Below are 19,265 nucleotides of genomic sequence, written 5' to 3'. Positions count from 1 at the left end.
GATAAAGCATTTTTTATCTCCTTATTCCTCATACTGTAGATTATTGGATTTGACATGGGTGGTACAAGACTATACATCACAGTTAGTGCAAAGTCCAAGTCAGACGGAGTTTTAGAGGGAGGCCGAAGGTAAGCAAACCATGCGGTGAAACAAAATAAGGAGAAGACAACAAGGTGAGGTATGCAAGTGGAGAAGGCCTTCTTCCTTCCCTGAACAGAAGGGATTTTCAGAACTGCAGTAAAGATATGCACATAAGTGACAACAATGTAGACAAAACACCCAGACGCAACTGTTACACTCACTACTAAAGCTCCAATTTCCATTAGGTATAGGTTTGAGCAAGCAAGTGGAAGTATCTTTGGGATCTGGCAACATAGCGATCATATGCCATGACTGTAAGAAGGGAGATATCAGATGCCAAGAAGAAAACAAAGAAAAGAACTTGAGCAACGCATCCAGTGTAAGAAATGCTTCTGGTATTCATGAGAGAATTCACGATGGATTTGGGGATGGTGACGGAAACAGCCCCCAGGTCCTGGATGGCCAAGTTCATCAGAAAGAAGTACATGGGAGTGTGAAGGTGGTGGTCAAAAGCTACAGCAGAGATGATGAGAAGATTCCCAAATACAGTTGCCAGGTACAATAACAGGAACATAAAGAAGTGTAGAATCTGCTGTTCTCGTATTGCTGAGAACTCCAGGAGCAGAAATTCAGAGACAGAGGATTCATTACTTATTCTCTCCTTCATTACTAAAAATTTTCCTGCCTCTGGAAGAAAACAGCAAGATATATATTGGTTTAAGTCCTCTTGTTATAGCAAATATTTACTACTTTGGAAGAGGTTTTGTTGAAGGTAAAAGAAATAAGTGAACAAAAAGGGAGAAACAATAAATCTTTATGAAATAAGAACTTAGCTTTCAACTCCATATAGATTATATATAACTATTTTAAAATAAGCTACCACTGTTTCAAAACTAGTGGGTTGTGCTGTTCACAAGCTCTTGAAGTCGAATGCTGCCACTGCTAGAGGAGGAACACGGGAGTCCCATTGCCATCATTAGCATACTTGCTTAGTATGTGGAAATATGCAGAGGGCAGATGCACCTTGAGAGAATCCCCATATTGACAAAACATATTTTGATATTGTAATTCAGTATAAAAACTGAAGGAACTCTTTAATATAGCGGGATAACTTGCTGCCTTTATGATGCAAATTCAAAATCAAGTTTCTTCTATTAAATTCCAATGTCCATAACAATTTGGGTCATGGATATGTTAAAAGCTTGATTCCTAATATCCCTATTCACTCAGTGAGTCTTTGGCAAGATTCAGGTAGGTAGCTGTGTTGGTCTGACTCAGTAAAAATATATAAAATAAATAAATAAATTGTCTAGTAGCACTTAAGAGACCAACTAAGTTCGTTCTTGGTATGAGCTTTTGTGTGCATGCACAATTCTTCATGTTGGTCTCCAAGGTGCTACTATATACTGTATATATAAAATTTGGCAAGAGTCACTGATAATAGTTCACACACTTGGCACATACTCACCTGTCTTCTGTTTTCTGTATTGTGTGCCTAATGCTTTTGAACTTCCTACTTAAGATCACACAGGTTTCAACTGTTCTTAGCTTTGTTATATGTTTTTAACCTTAATGCATACTGTGTACAATCCATATTGTTATTCATGTAAAATGTATAGGGTCACAGCTGCTTTGCTCTTCCCAAGATCTTTTTGCTGCCACATTATGCTAAGCCAAGACAAGGTGCTTCAGCTCCCCCCTTGCTCACTTGGAGCTGCAATGAAGGTTTGTTCTTGGTTGAAGTTCATGGTTGGTGAGGAGAGAGGCTAACCACTAGTCTTGGCTTGGATGACATGCTAAAAAAAACTTGGTGAAACTTGAACTGACCGTAAAAAGGATCATGGAGGAGCAAAGCTACAGTACTCTTCTCTCCATGAGGTTCAACATTTTTGCAGTCTTCCTAAGATAAAATTTGCTTTAGCATGTCATGGAAACCAGGTCATTGGGTATTCTATGTGAGTCTCAATAAGTTCCAGGAGAGATCACAACAAGCAGGTTTCCCCATTCTACACAATCCACTATACAGTGGTACCTCGGTTTATGAACACAATTGGTTCCGGAAGTCTGTTCATAAACTGAAGCGTTCATAAACTGAAGCGAACTTTTCCATTGAAAGTAATGGAAAGTGGATTAATCCGTTCCAGACGGGTCCGCGAAGTACTTAAACTGAAGCGTTCATAAACTGAAACATGGGTGTAATTGGTTCCGGAAGTCTGTTCATAAACTGAAGCGTTCATAAACTGAAGCGAACTTTCCCATTAAAAGTGATGGAAAGTGAATTAATCCGTTCCAGATGGGTCCGCGGCGTTCATAAACCGAAAATTCATAAACCGAGGTTCCACTGTAGAAGTATTGTCTGCGTAAATCCCTCTGAAAACAACTCAGGTATCACTAAAGTTATAAAAATATAAATATCTTACGCTTTTAATTAATAGAAAGTAGATTTCCAGATGCAATTTCTTCATCACTTCATTTTCATCTGTATTTTAAGAAACCACCCCTTCCTTTTCTTCTGTAACAGTGTACATATCTGTCTACTCCTCCAGAATGAATCTTTTAACATGGAGTGGAAAATTATAGTGTGTGTGTGTGTGTGTGTGTGTGTGTGTGTGTGTGTGTGTTTCTATGCACTCCTCAGAGTTTGGTCTCAAGAGCCCAACACAAATTAGCCATTGTGTCTCTGGAAGCTTGGACTCAGGAGATAAAAGTAGTGTTTCTAAATACTTGGCCCCAGTAGTCTAATACAAATAATTAAGATGTGTAGAAAACAAAACAAAACAAAGCCTTCCCATTTCTAAACAGCACACTATATAATGCTTAAAATAATAATAATAATGCTACATAAGTCCCGTCTGGAACCTTCTGGTTTCAACTTGACTTTCTCAGACATGTTTCATTCATTCATTCTTTTTAAATAATGCTTTTATTTATTTTCATGATACAGAGAGTCACTGGCGGAGGAAAGGGGGGAGTGCACTGACCCCGCACCATCGGGGAGGGGGGGACCATCGTGGCCGCACCCCTGTACACATGCCATGCACCCCCCGTTGCGCAGGGCACCAGGACGTGGCCACGCCCTCGTGGGTGGCATGCCACGGCTACTGGGCGTGTGCCACACCCCTGTGGGCAACATGGCACGCCCCCAGAATGTTTTGGAGCGTGCACCTTCGCCACTGCAGAGCGTTGTGTGAGGTGTTCCCCGCTCCATTTCCCCCCTTCCTGTGTTTTGGTCAGTGCTCTAAATTTCACCCAGGTGTTTATCTTGTGAACTGCCATGATAGCTTGTGATGAAGGGTGGCATTTGAATCCAACAAATAGTAAAACAATAATAATAACTTTAAGGAAATACCCTAGTGTTCCAGCTGAAAAAAAAGTTGGAAGGGCATCCTAGAAGCCACCATTTGCAATGCAGGCAAGGGATTTGTGATTTGCTTCTGCTAATACTGGTCTCCCATATATAAATGTGTGGATTTTTTTGACATTCAAATACAAGGGCCAGCAGCTATTTTTCTATTGGTGTATGTTGCTTTTGGGGTTGATGAGAGGCCTTGTAGCATATACCACTTGTCTCCAGATTTTCCATATCTATGTGGGATTTAATGTGCATCAATATTGACTTGGGTTGCCCTGGGCAAAATATAGTGACTGACAATCTAATGAATAAATTAACAAATTGGCAGGTGTTTGTTTGATTGTTTTTTTAAAAAACCTGTATCAAAGCAGTTCCCATGCCTTCTCTGGAGGCAACTATGTGCAGTTCATAATCAGAATATTGTGTTCAAATCTTTAGAATATGTTAGGATACATGAAACTCCAGTCATATTTTTGAAAGGATGTGATTTTGTTTTGCTTTTTAAGATTCTGAGAAATTGTGTCAGTGGCCCCTGTGTCACATTCCCTCACTAAAGATGGGAGTTGGGTAACATGACCAATTTCCTGGGTTTTTAAAAGATGCAACGCTCCCTAGTAAATTCGGGGGAAAAATTCGTCCTTAAATGACACGCCCTAATATTGTGTGTCATCTTTTAATGAATTCCAGAGCATGACAAGTTTTTTCTCCAAGGAATGGTTCTGTATTCCCATACAATATAACAAATGGGATGAACACTTATCAGTTTTATGAAGCTGACCCCTATTCCCTGTGTGGAATTACTTCCCCTCTGTGAAACTCCAGTCATATTTTTCGAAAGGATGTGATTTTGTTTCCCTTTTTAAGATTTTGAGAAATTGTGTCAGTGGCCGCTGTGTCACATTCCCTCATTAAAGATGGGAGTTGGGTAACATGACCAATTTCCTGGGTTTTTAAAAGATGCAACGCTCCCTAGTAACAACACTGGAAACATCTGTTAAGTAGAAAAGCCAGGTGTTCTACTTATGTGAAGGATGCCCTGTGTCCAATTATCTTCCACAAAAGGTTCAAAGTAATGAGGAGGCACTTCTGGAACAAAGATAGAATTTTATATATTTACATTCAATGAGGATTCCAGATAAATATTGACTCTCTTAAAGCACAACACTTCATTTTAGAAACTTTACTTATTTGGGGCACAATAGATTCAGGCAAAAACTGTCTACAAAGAACTTTTAAACCACAGTCAAAACTCTTGTTTAAAACTAGTTCAGGATAGACTATCTTTGCCTAAAATGGATATTTGTGTCACTGCGTAGCAAGAATCTCACAGCCCCATCTAGGGTGTTTTCCTTAGCCTTAAGAAGGCAAAATGGGTTGCCCTCTAAAGCTAATCCCTAAATCCAATCAGAACAGGTCCTTCTCAACTGAAGTTCCTAAACAAGGGCTCATCCACATTTTTGCCTTTCCCATAGCTAGAAACCAAGGATGTGAATGTTTTTTTTCCTCCTTTCCCTGCTCCTTTCCCCAGGAAAACCCACTCTTTAGCTTTAAATAAAAAGAAATGACAATCAACAAAAAAAGCTGATTGCCTGATGAAAGGCAGTGGCACGAAAGAAAGAGTTAGATATGCACTAAATGACAAACAGTCCCTCTCTAAATGTATGATTTGTGATCAGAGATGCAAAATTATTATTGGTACATCTAAGGGGGAGGAACACAAGATGTCTTTGTGACATCTGCATATCAAAATTTATCTAGAAGCCGTAACAGGTCATGATATCTCCACAGTTCCCTATGCTTAGACCTATGAACACAAATGTAACCTTTTCAGGATAAGTCTGGAAAAGATATTCATAGAAGCGTGCTTCACACCCAAGAGTTTTGATACAGCACTTTTAATCTCCTTATTCCTCATGCTGTAAATTATTGGATTGAACATGGGTGGGACAATGGTATACATCACAGTTAATGCAAAGTCCAGGTCAGATGGAGTTTTAGAGGGAGGCCTAAGGTAAGCAAAGCATGATGTGAAACAAAAAACGGAGAAGACAACAAGGTGAGGTATGCAAGTGGAGAAGGCCTTTTTCCTTCCCTGTACAGAAGGGAGTTTCAGAACTGCAGTAAAGATGTGAACATAAGTGACAACAATGTAGACAAAACATCCAGACACAATTGTTATACTCGCCACTATAGCTCCAATTTCTGTAAGGTATAAATTAGAGCAGGCAAGTGTAAGTAACTGTGGGATCTCACAGAAAAACTGATTGACAATGTTTGAGCAGAAAGGGGTTGAAAAAGTTGCAGTCGTGTGCATGACTGCATTGAGAAGGCCAGCTACCCACACACCAGAGACCATTTGTTTGCAGGCTGCCCTGTTCATCACCATTTCATATTGTAAGGGATTGCAAATGGCAACATAGCGATCATATGCCATGACTGTAAGAAGGGCGGTATCAGATGATAGAAAGAAAGCAAATAAGAGGACCTGAGCAACACATCCAGCATAAGAAATGTGTCTGGTATTCATGAGAGAATTGGCCATGGATTTGGGGATGGTGACTGAAACAGCCCCTATGTCCTGGATAGCCAAGTTCATCAAAAAGAAGTACATGGGAGTATGAAGGTGGCGGTCAAAGGCTACTGCATAGATGATGAGAAGATTCCCAAATATAATAGCCAGGTACAATAACAGGAACAGAGAGAAGTGTAGAATCTGCAGATCCCGTACAGCTGAAAACTCCAGGAGTAGAAATTCAGAGACAGAGGATTCATTGCCTATCTTTGCATTCATCACTAAAATGATTGTTGCTTCTAGAATAAAACAGGAAGATAAGCATAGGTTTAAGCCCTCTTGTGATAACTTATATTTGGTATCCAATACTGCTTTGGATGTGGTTTTTTGTGGGATGTAGATTTAAAAGAAAGTAGTGAACAAAATGGTGTAATAATAAATATTCATCTAAAGGAGATGTTAGCTTTCAACTCCATATTGATAATGCACCATTTTCGTAAGATAAACTACTGCTAAGTACAAGTAGGTAGTCGTATTGGTCTGACTGCTAAGTAGTCCTTTTTCTTCTGAGAATTATAGGGGTAGAACTACCCAAACAGTATAGAAATTAATTCATGTATGCTACTACATTGGCAAGAAAGTTATTTGAATATTTATAAACAAATTGTAAACAGGATTACTGTCATAAACTGTAGTTTCATAAGTATATAATTCAATTAGATGAGTGAAGTAGATCATTTTTGGGGGGTGTTAATGTATATTGCAATGCCCATCACAACTTAGGTCCAGGAGACCTTAACAGCTTGATTCCTATTATCCCTGTTTTATCATTGAGGTCTTTGACTGAGTCACTGGTAGTGGTTCCGCACTCCTCAGACAAATAGCTCATACTCACTAGCAGACATACATTCAGTACTCTAGGCCCAATGCTTTGCAATGCCTTCCTAGTTGGGATCACGGAGGTTTCAACGGTTTTAATCTTTGCTATATGCTTTCAACCTTAATGTACACTGTGCACAGACTACAGTCTTATGAATGTATAAATGCATAGGCTCTTGGCTGGTGAGGACAGAGGCTAACCATTAGTCCTGGTTTGGATGATGTGCTCAGTCAAATCCTGGTATAGCTTAAGATGACAGTAAAAAGGTGCATGGAGGAGCAAAGCTACTGTAATCTTCTTTCCAGGAGGTTGAATTTTTGTCCCGTCTCACTGAGTTAAGCTTTGGCTTAGATTGTCATGGAAAACAGGTCCTTGGGTTTTCCATGTGCAGTGTAGGTTTCAGGAGAGACCACATAACAAGCAGGATTTCACATTCTACACAATACACAATAATAGTATTGTTTGTATTTAACCCTCCAAAAACTACACAGGTATCACTAAAGTTATACAAAATATTAACATCTTACTCTTTTCCTTTAAATACATTTCCAGATGCAATTTCTTTCTCACTTCAAGATGTTCTGTATTCTTCTAGCCACTCATGGACCTTTTGTAAAAATAAAATATAATAATAATGATGATGATGATAAATCAATCACCTGCATTGTCTTCTGTGAAAGTTAACGTTTCTACACTCTTGCAGAATGAAGATTTTTCCATGGGGTGGAAATTTATTATAATTGTTATAGTTATGTTCCTGGGAGTTTGGTCTCAAGAGCCTCAAACAAATCAGCAATTGTGTTCCTTTGTTGCTTGGACTCAGGAGTCCCACAAAAAGCAGCAGCGGGGTTTGTTAATCCTTGGTCCCAGGAGTCCAACACAAATCCATCAAAGTATGTGAACTTCCACCTTTAAACAAATATTGCCCATGAAAATATTTAAGCTAGAATAAACCACCGACACCTAGATCTCTTTATATTCCTGTTTCTTTAAAAAAATATATATTATTTAATACTATTAATAGTGATGATGTTAATGCCATATAAGTCTTTCTGGAACCTTCTGCTTTCAACTGGACATTCTCAGACTAATTTCTGATAGTTGTGTGAGGTATAACTAGCTCAGTGTTCCCCATGTAATTTCCCCTTACCCACTGTGTTCTCCCATTTAGGATATCTGGAGGTGATGCTGTTTATTTCATAGTTCATCTGAGGTCTGTATTTTATATGGTCTGAGAGCTAGTTCTTCATTAACAACATCCCTATGTGTCCCTGAGACACCTTCATTTATCCAATCCTCGCCTTTGGCTGCAGAGGAATATATGTTCATAACCCTGTGCCATAATATCACTTTTGTCTCAGTAGCTGATGTATCTGGGAGTGGACACCTTGTGTTAAATCAGAGTTAAGGTGTTAACACACATGGTATCCTGGTCCTGAGTTTTCTATGAAACAAGAGCTCATCAGGGGAGCTTCACTGCTCTATGGATGTGGCCCTTTAACTTTGTAATGCCAAATAAGGATCTGTTTTGAGTCCCGCGAGCAAATACTTTATAATTTTCACTTCACTTTCTGCCAACCCACTAGCGGGACTTTTTGAGACTAGAAGTAACATGAAAAGAATTTTCTCAAGTACCTGTGATGCAAATCTACGGCCCATGCCTGGGGAAAATATAGCTCTCGTGTGACTATTTCAGGATACTTTTGATTGAGTTAGCACAGTGGATGCAAACTAAGGCCGGGGGGGGGGGCGAACCTCCTCCAGCATAAGAGTCTTGGGACAGTAAATCTCTTTCCCCTCCTTCTCCTGCGTATCTCCGGAACCAGAGGAAAAAGGGTCTACACTCCATGTTTTCCTTCTCCCCCCTTTCCCCCCTCTCTCTTCCTCCCTCCTGTGTAGCAGGGGCTCTCCCATGCTGCCAGAGCCCTGGCCCTCTCTCCCCACTTCCTGACTGGACTCCTGAGCTTCCTCGCTGCTATAGCTGCTTGGGGAGGAGCTGCTTCTGATGAGGGGAGGAGGATCCCTATATTCTCTTCCCCTTACATCCACCATGAGTTTAACTGTAGGATGAGTGTATGGGCTGAACATTCTGAGGCCTGACCCACCTGTAGAGATGGCCCATAAAACCATCTGAAAAGTATTCTTTTGCCCTATCTCAGTTCGGTCCATGCACTTGTAGAGACTGGCCATTTTTAAACTATCATTTGACACATACAACCTCACAGTCAGTCTCACTGCTTATCTCCACGGTGCTAAAAGCTCTGGGCAATCCATGAACCACCACTAATTTCCACCAGGTGTAAACTCTAAGGAAATACCATAGATTTCACTTGGGGAAAAAAATCCTATAAAAATATAGTCTTTACCCAATGCCTTAGCCAATACCGCTCACATTTGTAATCATGAGAGTTGTGGCCAAAATTTGCCCAATAGCCTTAAAGTTAAATTCTGTGTCCGTTTGGAGTTCTTTATTCCAACGGGGGGGGGGGTGGTTTGAGGGTCTTGACATGCGACTGGAAAGCATGACCAATTTTCTCAGTGTTTAAAATATACAACTCTCCTTAGTAACAACCCTGGATACATCTGTTTACTTACACTCATTGTGGATTACAACTTAACGGTTACTCTTCAAAGGCACGACACTTCATTTTATTCATTCTTATCCACGTAAGACACAATGTGTAGTTTCAGGCAGACACTGAACTTTAAAACCCCAGTCAGCACTTTTCTTCAAACCTCTTCGCAGGATAGATTATTTCCATTTATAATGGGCATTTGTTTCACTGCCCTAGAAAATATCTTACAACTTCTCCTAAGCTTTTTAATTCCCCTTCAAATAATTAAATTGGTCATCCATGTTTAGCTAGTTCCTAATCCCAAACAGAAAAAGTCCTTCTCTCTCCAGGTTGCTGTCTAAATGACAAACAGTCCCTCTATCTAGCTGACATACAATCCCACTCTGTTTGACAGCAAAGTTCTGTATTTTTGACTCACCAGTTCTTCCAGATTGGTTGGTGTTTTAATAAACTCTGACTGCTGCTGACTCAAGATCTGACCATTGCAATCACCTTTATCTATGCTGCTATTCCATCACACTTCCATTTGTTTCTAAGGGAATGTTCTCTTCTTATTCCAGTAGTGATGTAAAAATCTGCATTGTCCAGTGAGGAGGTTTCTCTTTTTTGTATTTTCTCTTGAGCTTCCTTTAGATGGCGCCCGCCCTGTGGAACGCCCTCCCATCAGATGTCAAAGAGAAAAACAGCTACCAGAGTTTTAGAAGACATCTGAAGGCAGCCCTGTTTAGGGAGGCTTTTAATGTTTAATAGATTATTTTATTTCTTTTTTTCTGTTGGAAGCCACCCAGAGTGGCTGGGGAAACCCAGCCAGATGGGCGGGGTATAAATAATAAATTGTTATTTAACATCACAGTAATCCTAGTTTATGCACCAACTACTGGTGCTGAAGAAAGTGAAATTGACCAATTCTATGAAGACTTACAACACCTTCTAGAAGTGACACCAAAGAAGGATGTTCTTCTCATTACAGGGGATTGGAATGCTAAAGTAGGGAATCAAGAGATAAAAGGAACAACTGGCAAGTTTGGCCTTGGAGTTCAAAATGAAGCAGGGCAAAGGCTAATAGAGTTCTGTCAAGAGAACAAGCTGGTCATCACAAACACTCTTTTCCAACAACACAAGAGACGACTCTACACATGGATATCACCAAATGGGCAGCATCGAAATCAGATTGATTATATTCTCTGCAGCCAAAGATGGAGAAGCTCTATACAGAAGCAAAAACAAGACCTGGAGCTGACTGTAACTCAGATCATCAGCTTCTTATAGCAAAATTCCAGCTTAAACTGAAGAAAGTAGGAAAAACCGCTGGGCCAGTAAGATACAATCTAAATCAAATCCCTTATGAATACACAGTGGAAGTGAGGAACAGGTTTAAGGATTGAGATTTGGTGGACAGAGTGCCTGAAGAACTATGGATGGAGGCTCGTAACATTATACAGGAGGCAGCAACGAAAACCATCCCAAGGAAAAGGAAATGCAAGAAAGCAAAATGGCTGTCCAATGAGGCCTTACAAATAGCGGAGGAGAGGAGGCAAGCAAAATGCAAAAGATACAGGGAAAGATACAGGAAACTGAATGCAGATTTCCAAAAAAACAGCAAGGAGAGACAAGAGGGTCTTCTTAAATGAGCAATGCAAAGAAATAGAGGAAAACAATAGAATGGGGGAAACCAGAGATCAGTTCAAGAAAATTGGAGATATGAAAGGAACATTTCGTACAAAGATTACCATAATAAAGGACAAAAGTGGTAAGGACCTAACAGAAGCAGAAGACATCAAGAAGAGGTGGCAAGAATACACAGAGGAATTATACCAGAAAGACATGGAGGTAGTGTGGTTGCTGACCTTGAGCCAGACATCTTGGAGAGTGAAGTCAAATGGGCCTTAGAAAGCACTGCTAATAACAAGGCCAGTGGAAGTGATGATATTCCAGCTGAACTATTTAAAAATTTAAAAGATGATGCTGTTAAGGTGCTACACCCAATATGTCAGCAAGTTTGGAAAACTCAGCAATGGCCAGAGGATTGGAGAAGATCAGTCTACATCACAATTCCAAAGAAGGGCAGTGCCAAAGAATGCTCCAACTACCGCACAATTGCGCTCATTTCACACGCTAGCAAGGTTATGCTTAAAATTCTACAAGGCAGGCTTAGGCAGTATGTGGACCGAGAACTCCCAGAAGTGCAAGCTGGATTTCAAAGGGGCAGAGGAACCAGAGACCAAATAGCAAACATGCGCTGGATTATGGAGAAAGCTAGAGAGTTCCAGAAAAACGTCTACTTCTGCTTCATTGACTATGCAAAAGCCTTAGACTGTGTCGACCACAGCAAACTATGGCAAGTTCTTAAAGAAATGGGAGTGCCTGATCACCTCATCTGTCTCCTGAGAAATCTCTATGTGGGACAAGAAGCTACAGTTAGAACTGGATATGGAACAACTGATTGGTTCAAAATTGGGAAAGGAATACAACAAGGTTGTATATTGTCTCCCTGCTTATTTAACTTATATGCAGAATTCATAATGCGGAATGCTGGACTAGATGAATCCCAAGCCGGAAGTAAGATTGCCGGAAGAAATATCAACAACCTCAGATATGCAGATGACACAACCTTGATGGCAGAAAGTGAGGAGGAATTAAAGAACCTTTTAATGAGGGTGAAAGAGGAGAGTGCAAAATATGGTCTGAAGCTCAGCATAAAAAAAACAAGATCATGGCCACTGGTCCCATCACCTCCTGGCAAATAGAAGAGGAAGAAATGGAGGCAGTTAGAGATTTTACTTTCTTGGGCTCCTTGATCACTGCAGATGGTGACAGCAGTCACGAAAATAAAAGATGCCTGCTTCTTGGGAGAAAAGCAATGACAAACCTAGACAGCATCTTAAAAAGCAGAGACATCACCTTGCCTACAAAGGTCCGTATAGTTAAAGCTATGGTTTTCCCAGTAGTGATGTATGGAAGTGAGAGCTGGACCATAAAGAAGGCTGATCGCCGAAGAATTGATGCTTTTGAATTATGGTGCTGGAGGAGACTCTTGAGAGTCCCATGGACTGCAAGAAGATCAAACCTATCCATTCTTAAGGAAATCAGCCCTGGGTGCTCACTGGAAGGACAGATCCTGAAGCTGAGGCTCCAATACTTTGGCCACCTCATGAGAAGAGAAGAATCCTTGGAAAAGACTCTGATGTTGGGAAAGATTGAGGGCACTAGTAGAAGGGGACGACAGAGGACGAGATGGTTGGACAGTGTTCTTGAAGCTACGAACATGAGTTTGACCAGACTGCGGGAGGCAGTGCAAGACAGGAGTGCCTGGCGTGCTATGGTCCACGGGGTCATGAAGAGTCGGACACGACTAAACGACTAAACAACAACAACAACATTGTTGTTGTTGCAAAGAAGTTCCATTCCCCCCCATGCATTCTGAAACTTCCCTATCACAGGGCAGTGTATATGTTTCTGACTGCCTCCAAGATGCATGTACTTTTTGATGAGATGTTAATTCAGATATGTGTGCATGTGACATTATAGTAATTCTGTGAATTCCTACTCCCCCCAAAATATTTTCATCTAAGTGCTATCACTACCTTGAAAACCTGAATACTAGGTTAAAATTGCTGTTTACATGCTGTGGGGTGTCAGAGCTGAAAGGAAACATGACCTGTTACTATCCATATTTTAGAAGATTAAGGGTTGCTTAGATGTGTTCAGCCTTTTGTGTGGTCAGGCAGAGACCCCCCAAACCCTAGGCAGCCCCCAAGCAGAATAACACCACCAGACAATGTTCTATGGGATTAAAATTGGCCACAACTTTATCAAGATTTAGGTGTAGGGAGACCTTGGCACAGACATTGGGCGTTTATCCTTCCCAGCCCCCCAGCTGGGGATCTGGGAAATTTCTGGGTTATCCAGCATATACGGGGGTTGGTCTAGCTCTGGAGAACATATGTTCAAGCAGATAGCCCGCCCCCCTTTTCGCTGCTGCTGGAGTTGGAGGGCAATGACAGCCCCTGGGCGAATAGTCAATGCCTCCCTCCTAGACCCCTTTAACAGGAATCCTGGTATCACCACCGCAATGGGGGCGGGGTTCACCTCCCCCACGCCCCCCATTTTGGTAAATGTCTAAAGGATTCCGCCCAAGGCCTGCAAGCACCAAAGTTGTGACAAATTGCTACGGGAAAGGTGAAACCTGCCAATGCAAGGAAAGTCATTTCCAGCCCTTCAACAGCGGCCTTGTCGTAGCAGCTTCTGCGTGCATGTTCGCCTGCGGAAGAAAAAAGGGGGTTAACCTGTAATGTAAGCATTAACTTTTGGGAGTGGAGGGTGGGAAAGCTCTGGAGCCGTCGAATGCTTCCCAGGTATGTCTCGCCTTCTGCTGTGGGCACTGGATGGTTACTTCCTCCTACCTGGCCAACCCCCCCCCCTGGCAACACCTCCCCTGGCTGGATTGGATGGCTGGCTGTGTGGGCAGACACCACAGGTATCCAGCCTGGGAAGGTGGTGCCAGCCTCCGAACTGCTGGGGGCTGCCTGAGGCTCCAAGGGTGCTAAGTACGACCGTGCAAAATGTGCACCCCTTTTATATGGGGCACAGTCACTGTATGCCACTTTAAGAATCATGCAAGTGAACAATGTGGTATAAATGCCAACATACATATGTAAATGGATTATCAACATGCCATGTGATGTGACAAGCAAAAGTGTGAAAGATACAGCTGAGCTGAAGGAATGCAAGATGACCATTTAAAACAATGCAGATGTTGAGTTTGCATATTTGAATCTATCAGGAAGATTTCACTTGAAATTATGCTCTGTTCCAGGAAATCTCTTTAATTATACCTTTTCAGAACAAGCTTGGAAGATATATCCAGAGAAGATTGCCTCAAACCCAACAGCTTTGATAAAGCACTTTTAATCTCCTTATTTCTCATGCTATAGATTATTGGATTGAACAAAGGTGGTACAAGACTATACATCACAGTTAATGCAAAGTCCAGGTCAGATGGAGATTTAGAGGGAAGCCTAAGGTAAGCAAAACATGCTGTGAAACAAAATACAGAGAATACAACAAGGTGGGGTATGCAAGTGGAGAAGGCCTTTTTCCTTCCCTGTACAGAAGGGAGTTTCAGAACTGCAGTAAAAATGTGCACATAAGTGACAACAATGAAGACAAAACATCCAAACACAACTGCTATGCTCACCAACAATACTGCAATTTCTGTAAGGTATAAATTAGAGCAGGCAAGTGTAATTAACTGTGGGATCTCACAGAAAAACTGATTGACAATGTTTGAGCAGAAAGGGGTTGCAAAAGTTGCACTAGTGTGCATGACTGCATTTAAAATTCCAGCAACCCACACACCAGCAACCATTTGTTTGCAGGCTGCCCTGTTCATCACCATTTCATATTGTAAGGGATTGCAAATGGCAACATAGCGATCGTATGCCATGACTGTAAGAAGGGCGACATCAGATGATACAAAGAAAAATAATGAAAGCACTTGAGCAACACATCCAGCATAAGATATGTGTCTTATATTCATGAGAGAATTGGCCATGGATTTGGGGATGGTGACTGAAACAGCCCCTATGTCCTGTATGGCCAGGTTCACCAGAAAGAAGTACATGGGAGTGTGAAGGTGGTGGTCAAAAGCTACAGCAGAGATGATGAGAAGATTCCCAAATACAATTGCCAGGTACAATACCAGAAACAGAAAGAAGTGTAGAATCTGCAGTTCCCGTACAGCTGAAAACTCCAGGAGTAGAAATTCAGAGACAGAGGATTCATTGACAATATTTGCATTCATCACTAGAAGAAAACAGGAAGATAAGCATATGTTTAAGTCCTCTTCTGATAACAAATATTTGTTATCCAATACTGCTTTGGATGTGATTTTTGTGGGATGCAGATTTTTTTAAAAAAGAAGTGAACAATATGGTGTAATAATAAATCGTCATCTAAAGAAAACTTAGCTTTTACCTCCACATAGATAACACACCATTATCTTAAAATAAGTTACTGCTAAGTAATCTTTTATATTCTGGGAATGATTGGAATAGAACTTTACCCAAACAATATAGAAATTTATTCATGTATGCTACTCAAATTCACATATTGTTTGTTAATGTCCACTGCAATGGCTATCACAACCTGGGTCCAGGATACCTTAACAGCTTGATTCCTAATATCCCTGTTTGATCAATGAGGTCTTTGACTGAGTCACTGGTAGTGGCTCCACATGGCTGAGACACATAGCTCCTACTTCCCAGGAGGCATGCATTCAGTATTCTGGGTCCGATGCTTTGCAACTCCTTCCTTGCTGAGATCACAGAGGTTTCAACTGTTTTAATCTTTGTTGTATGTTTCTAACCTTAATGTCCACTGTGCATATATGTATGTATCAACTGAATGTAGAAATGTATAAGAAATGTAGAGAAGCTTACAGCTGCTTTGCTGCTTCCCAGATCTTTTTGCTGCCACACTATGATAAACCAAGCCAAGCCAAGCCAAATGAAGTGCTGAAGCTCTCTCCTCACTCACTAGGAGCTGAAGTGAAGGTTTGTTCTTGGTTGCAGCTCATGTTTGGGTATGAGAGAGGCTAACCATTAGTCCTGGTTTGGATTATCAAAACCTGGTGCAGCTTGTGAGGGCTGTACAAAGGAGCATGGAGTAGCAAGGCAATTGTAATCCTCTCTCCATGAGGTTGCACATTTATGCAGTCTCACTGAGCTAAAATTTGGCTTACCTTGTCATGTAAACCAGGTCACTGTTTTTTCTATGTGCAGTCGATATTAGGTTTCTGGAGAAACCTAGAACAAGGACAATTTCCCATTCTACACAATAGACTATAGTATAGTAGTATTGTCTGCATTTTGCTCTCCAAAAGCTATCCAGGTATCACTAATGCTATAAAAATATAAACACCTTACTCTTTTCCTTTATGGAAAATAGATTTCCAGATGCAATTTCTTCATCACTTTAAGATGTTCTGTATTCTTCTAGCCACTCATGGAACATTTTCTTTCTAAATCTCTCCCTCCTTTTCTTCTGAGGCAGTGAAAATGTTTGTATACACTTGCAGAATGATGCTTTTACCACTGGGTAGAAATTATTATTATTAGTTCATTTAGGTTCCAGGGAGTTTGCTCTCAAGAGCCCCAAACAAATTAGCAATTGTGTTTCTGGATGCTTGGACTCAGGAGTCCCACACAAAACAACCATGGTGTTTTTTTAAAAGACTTTGCCCTATGGGACTAACACAAATAATCAAGGTATGTAAATAAACCATCCCGTTTCAAAACAATTTACTATATAATATTTAAAATACTGGTGTGAGATAGGACTAGCTCACTATCCCGCCGTCACTGTGTTCCTCCTACTTCTGCCATTCTTTCCTCCCTTTTATGATGTCTGAAGTAGATGCTTTCTGTTGCATTTGAATACTTGACAATCTGAGTCCTGTACACAGTGTAAATACCCCGTGTCTGGATGTTCTGAAATAAGGGTGTCAGGTGCACTTTGTTACCATGGCAACACTAACGAGGTCAAGTGTATGACTTACTGAGCCATTACTTCAGGAATTATATCAACAACAATAATAATGATAATAATGATAATAATGATAATAATGATAATAATGATAATAATGATAATAATAATAATAATAATAATAATAATAATAATAATAAAATTATTTATACGCCGCCCATCTGGTTCGGCCTCCACAGACACTCTGGGCGGCTTCCAACAAAATATTAAAATACAATAGTGTGTCACGCTTGCTGTAGTCATTCATCATGTTCTGTGATAGTACTATCCCAGGTAAGGATTTAATATATATCTTAGTGCCATCAATTGCTTTTAAAATGTGATACATTGTTTTGTTGGTGTAATATAAACAATAGGTTAAATTACACAGTGCTTGGGCTCCTGTCTTAAGGTGTAAATACCCCATGTCTGGGTGTTCTGAGATAAGGGTACCAGGTGCACTTTGTTACCACGGCAACACCAACAAGGTTGAGTGTATGACTTACTGCGCCATTGATTCAGGAAACATGTCTACACATAGACAAAGGGGTAATAATCTCTAGAGCTTTGCTTTCATTATGGTTTTGCTGTGCATATCCTGTTGCTGTCAGGGTCTGAATATGTGAGAGAAAGGGGAAAAGGTTGTAGGCTTTACAAAGCAATGTTAGCTAGCATGGTGATAGTGTTAGCAGATCACTGTACATATATATCTTTACTTCAAAGTCCAGAAGAACTGTACATATAGTCGTGTTTAGGTTTCTCTTGTGTCTGGAGACAATAAACACTTTGGTACTTTGAACTGTGTACGAAATGGTTTTCCATTACCTGGGGACTCTGGAACTGACTGTGACAAGGCACCAGCATGTCTTGTGGTGCACCTTGGAGGCAGATTTAATACGAAATGGCAATCTGCAGAAGCAATGGTACCTTAAAGTCACATTTCATGTGCACAAACACGAGCTCTTTATGTCTAATGGTATTTTCCATTTAAATACATTGTTCACCTTGCCTGTTCGTTAAAAGTCTTTTGTTTGACTTATTGTATACCATCTTTCAATAAGTCCCATAGCATGAAAAGTTTTTACTCCTAGCAAAGGTTCTGTATTCCCATACTATCATAAATGGGATGGCCTCTATCGGATCGTGGAAGCTGACCCTCAATTCTCTGTATGGAATTACTTCTCCAGTGTGAAACTTCAGACTTCTTCTTTTCTTTTCTTTTCCGATTTCATTTAGGAAGACTTTTATTTTTATTTTTTATTTTTAAATTTTATTTATCAATATTAAACCAATGCAATTCATCAATGCTACAACAACTACATTTTCCCCCTTCCCCCTTCCCCCCTTCCCAGACTTCCCTCTGCTCCCTTCTCTGATTTATTTTTACATATTGTTTCTGCATGTTTTAAAATTATACATCTCATTTCCCTAATTGTTTACATTGTTCTAATAAGAAATTGTGCATGTTTATTCAAATCCTGCCAATGAAGTTGTTTCTCCAAATAGTTTGTAAATAGTTCCCATTCTTCCTTGAATTCCAAATTGTCCTTTTCACATAATTTGTATGTTTGTATATTTTTTGACTTCTCTACATTCCCACCACATATGATAAAAAGTTCCTTCTTTTTCTTTACATTTCCAACATATGTTTGATCCAGTTTTGTACATTTTTACCATTTTAACTGGTGCAATATACCATCTGTACATCATTTTCATATAATATTCTTTCAGCAAGGAACAATCTGTAAATTTCAAATTTACTCTCCATAACTTTCCCCAATCTTCAAATTGTATATTGTGTCCGAAATCTTGTGCCCATTTAATCATAACTGATTTGACCTCTTCATCTTTTGTTTCCCACTCTAACAAAATACTATAAGCCTTCTTCAACAGCTTCCCATCTTCTTCTATAACCTCTTTTTGGAATATGTAGCTTGTATAACTGAGCCCTTTTTTGTTGGCTTCCTTATACATCTCACTTAATTGTCTGCAATGTAACCAACTCTGAACATAGCCTTATATTTCATCATATTCTTTCAATTTACATTTGCCTTCTTGATCTCTCAGTATCTCTTTATATATAGACCATTTTTTTCCTTTTTTGCCAAGTGGTTTGAGCAGTGAAGCTTCAATTGGTGATAACCACCAGGGTGGTTCCCCCCCCTCTATTAAGTCCCTGTAGCTTTCCCAAATTTTCATCAATGATCTCCTAATTATATGATTATAAAATCCTTTATGCACCTTCCCTTTCCCATACCAAAGGTATGGCCACCCATATCTATTATCATGACGTTCTAAATCTAAAGCTTCCTCCTTTTCCAGTTTTATCCAGTTCCTAAT

The 19,265-nt window shown here is 40.2% G+C and overlaps 2 protein-coding genes across 2 annotated transcripts; both read right to left on the bottom strand.

Annotated features, from left to right (window-relative positions):
* Positions 1-3,591: 3,591 nt before the first annotated feature.
* On the bottom strand, positions 3,592-6,224 carry LOC148683892 (olfactory receptor 14A16-like). The gene is made up of 2 exons (XM_088654634.1): positions 5,322-6,224; positions 3,592-3,666 (listed from the first exon to the last, which is right to left on the bottom strand). The coding sequence occupies exons 1-2, from the start codon at positions 6,222-6,224 to the stop codon at positions 3,592-3,594; spliced, it is 978 nt and encodes a 325-aa protein (XP_088510760.1).
* A 4,084-nt stretch (positions 6,225-10,308) lies between these two features.
* LOC148683891 (olfactory receptor 14A16-like) lies at positions 10,309-15,204 on the bottom strand. The gene is made up of 2 exons (XM_088654955.1): positions 14,286-15,204; positions 10,309-10,583 (listed from the first exon to the last, which is right to left on the bottom strand). The coding sequence occupies exons 1-2, from the start codon at positions 15,202-15,204 to the stop codon at positions 10,495-10,497; spliced, it is 1,008 nt and encodes a 335-aa protein (XP_088511081.1). The 3' UTR covers positions 10,309-10,494.
* Between the last annotated feature and the right edge of the window lie 4,061 nt (positions 15,205-19,265).

This window comes from Zootoca vivipara, chromosome 12, assembly GCF_965207765.1.
Source record: "Zootoca vivipara chromosome 12, rZooViv2.hap1.1, whole genome shotgun sequence".
Classification (NCBI taxonomy): Eukaryota; Metazoa; Chordata; class Lepidosauria; order Squamata; family Lacertidae; genus Zootoca; species Zootoca vivipara.
This window is presented reverse-complemented; position numbering and strand designations above follow the sequence as displayed.

Excerpts from the sequence above, each read along its gene's own strand:
- LOC148683891 (XM_088654955.1), bottom strand. The coding sequence starts at position 15,204 with ATGAATGCAAATATTGTCAATGAATCCTCTGTCTCTGAATTTCTACTC. Across the intron at positions 10,584-14,285 it reads TGCTTTATCAAAGCTGTTGG|AATATAATCAATCTGATTTC; the intron begins GTTTGAGGCAAT and ends TTGGCTGCAGAG.
- LOC148683892 (XM_088654634.1), bottom strand. The coding sequence starts at position 6,224 with ATGAATGCAAAGATAGGCAATGAATCCTCTGTCTCTGAATTTCTACTC. Across the intron at positions 3,667-5,321 it reads ATAAGGAGATTAAAAGTGCT|ATATGGAAAATCTGGAGACA; the intron begins GTATCAAAACTC and ends AATCCCACATAG.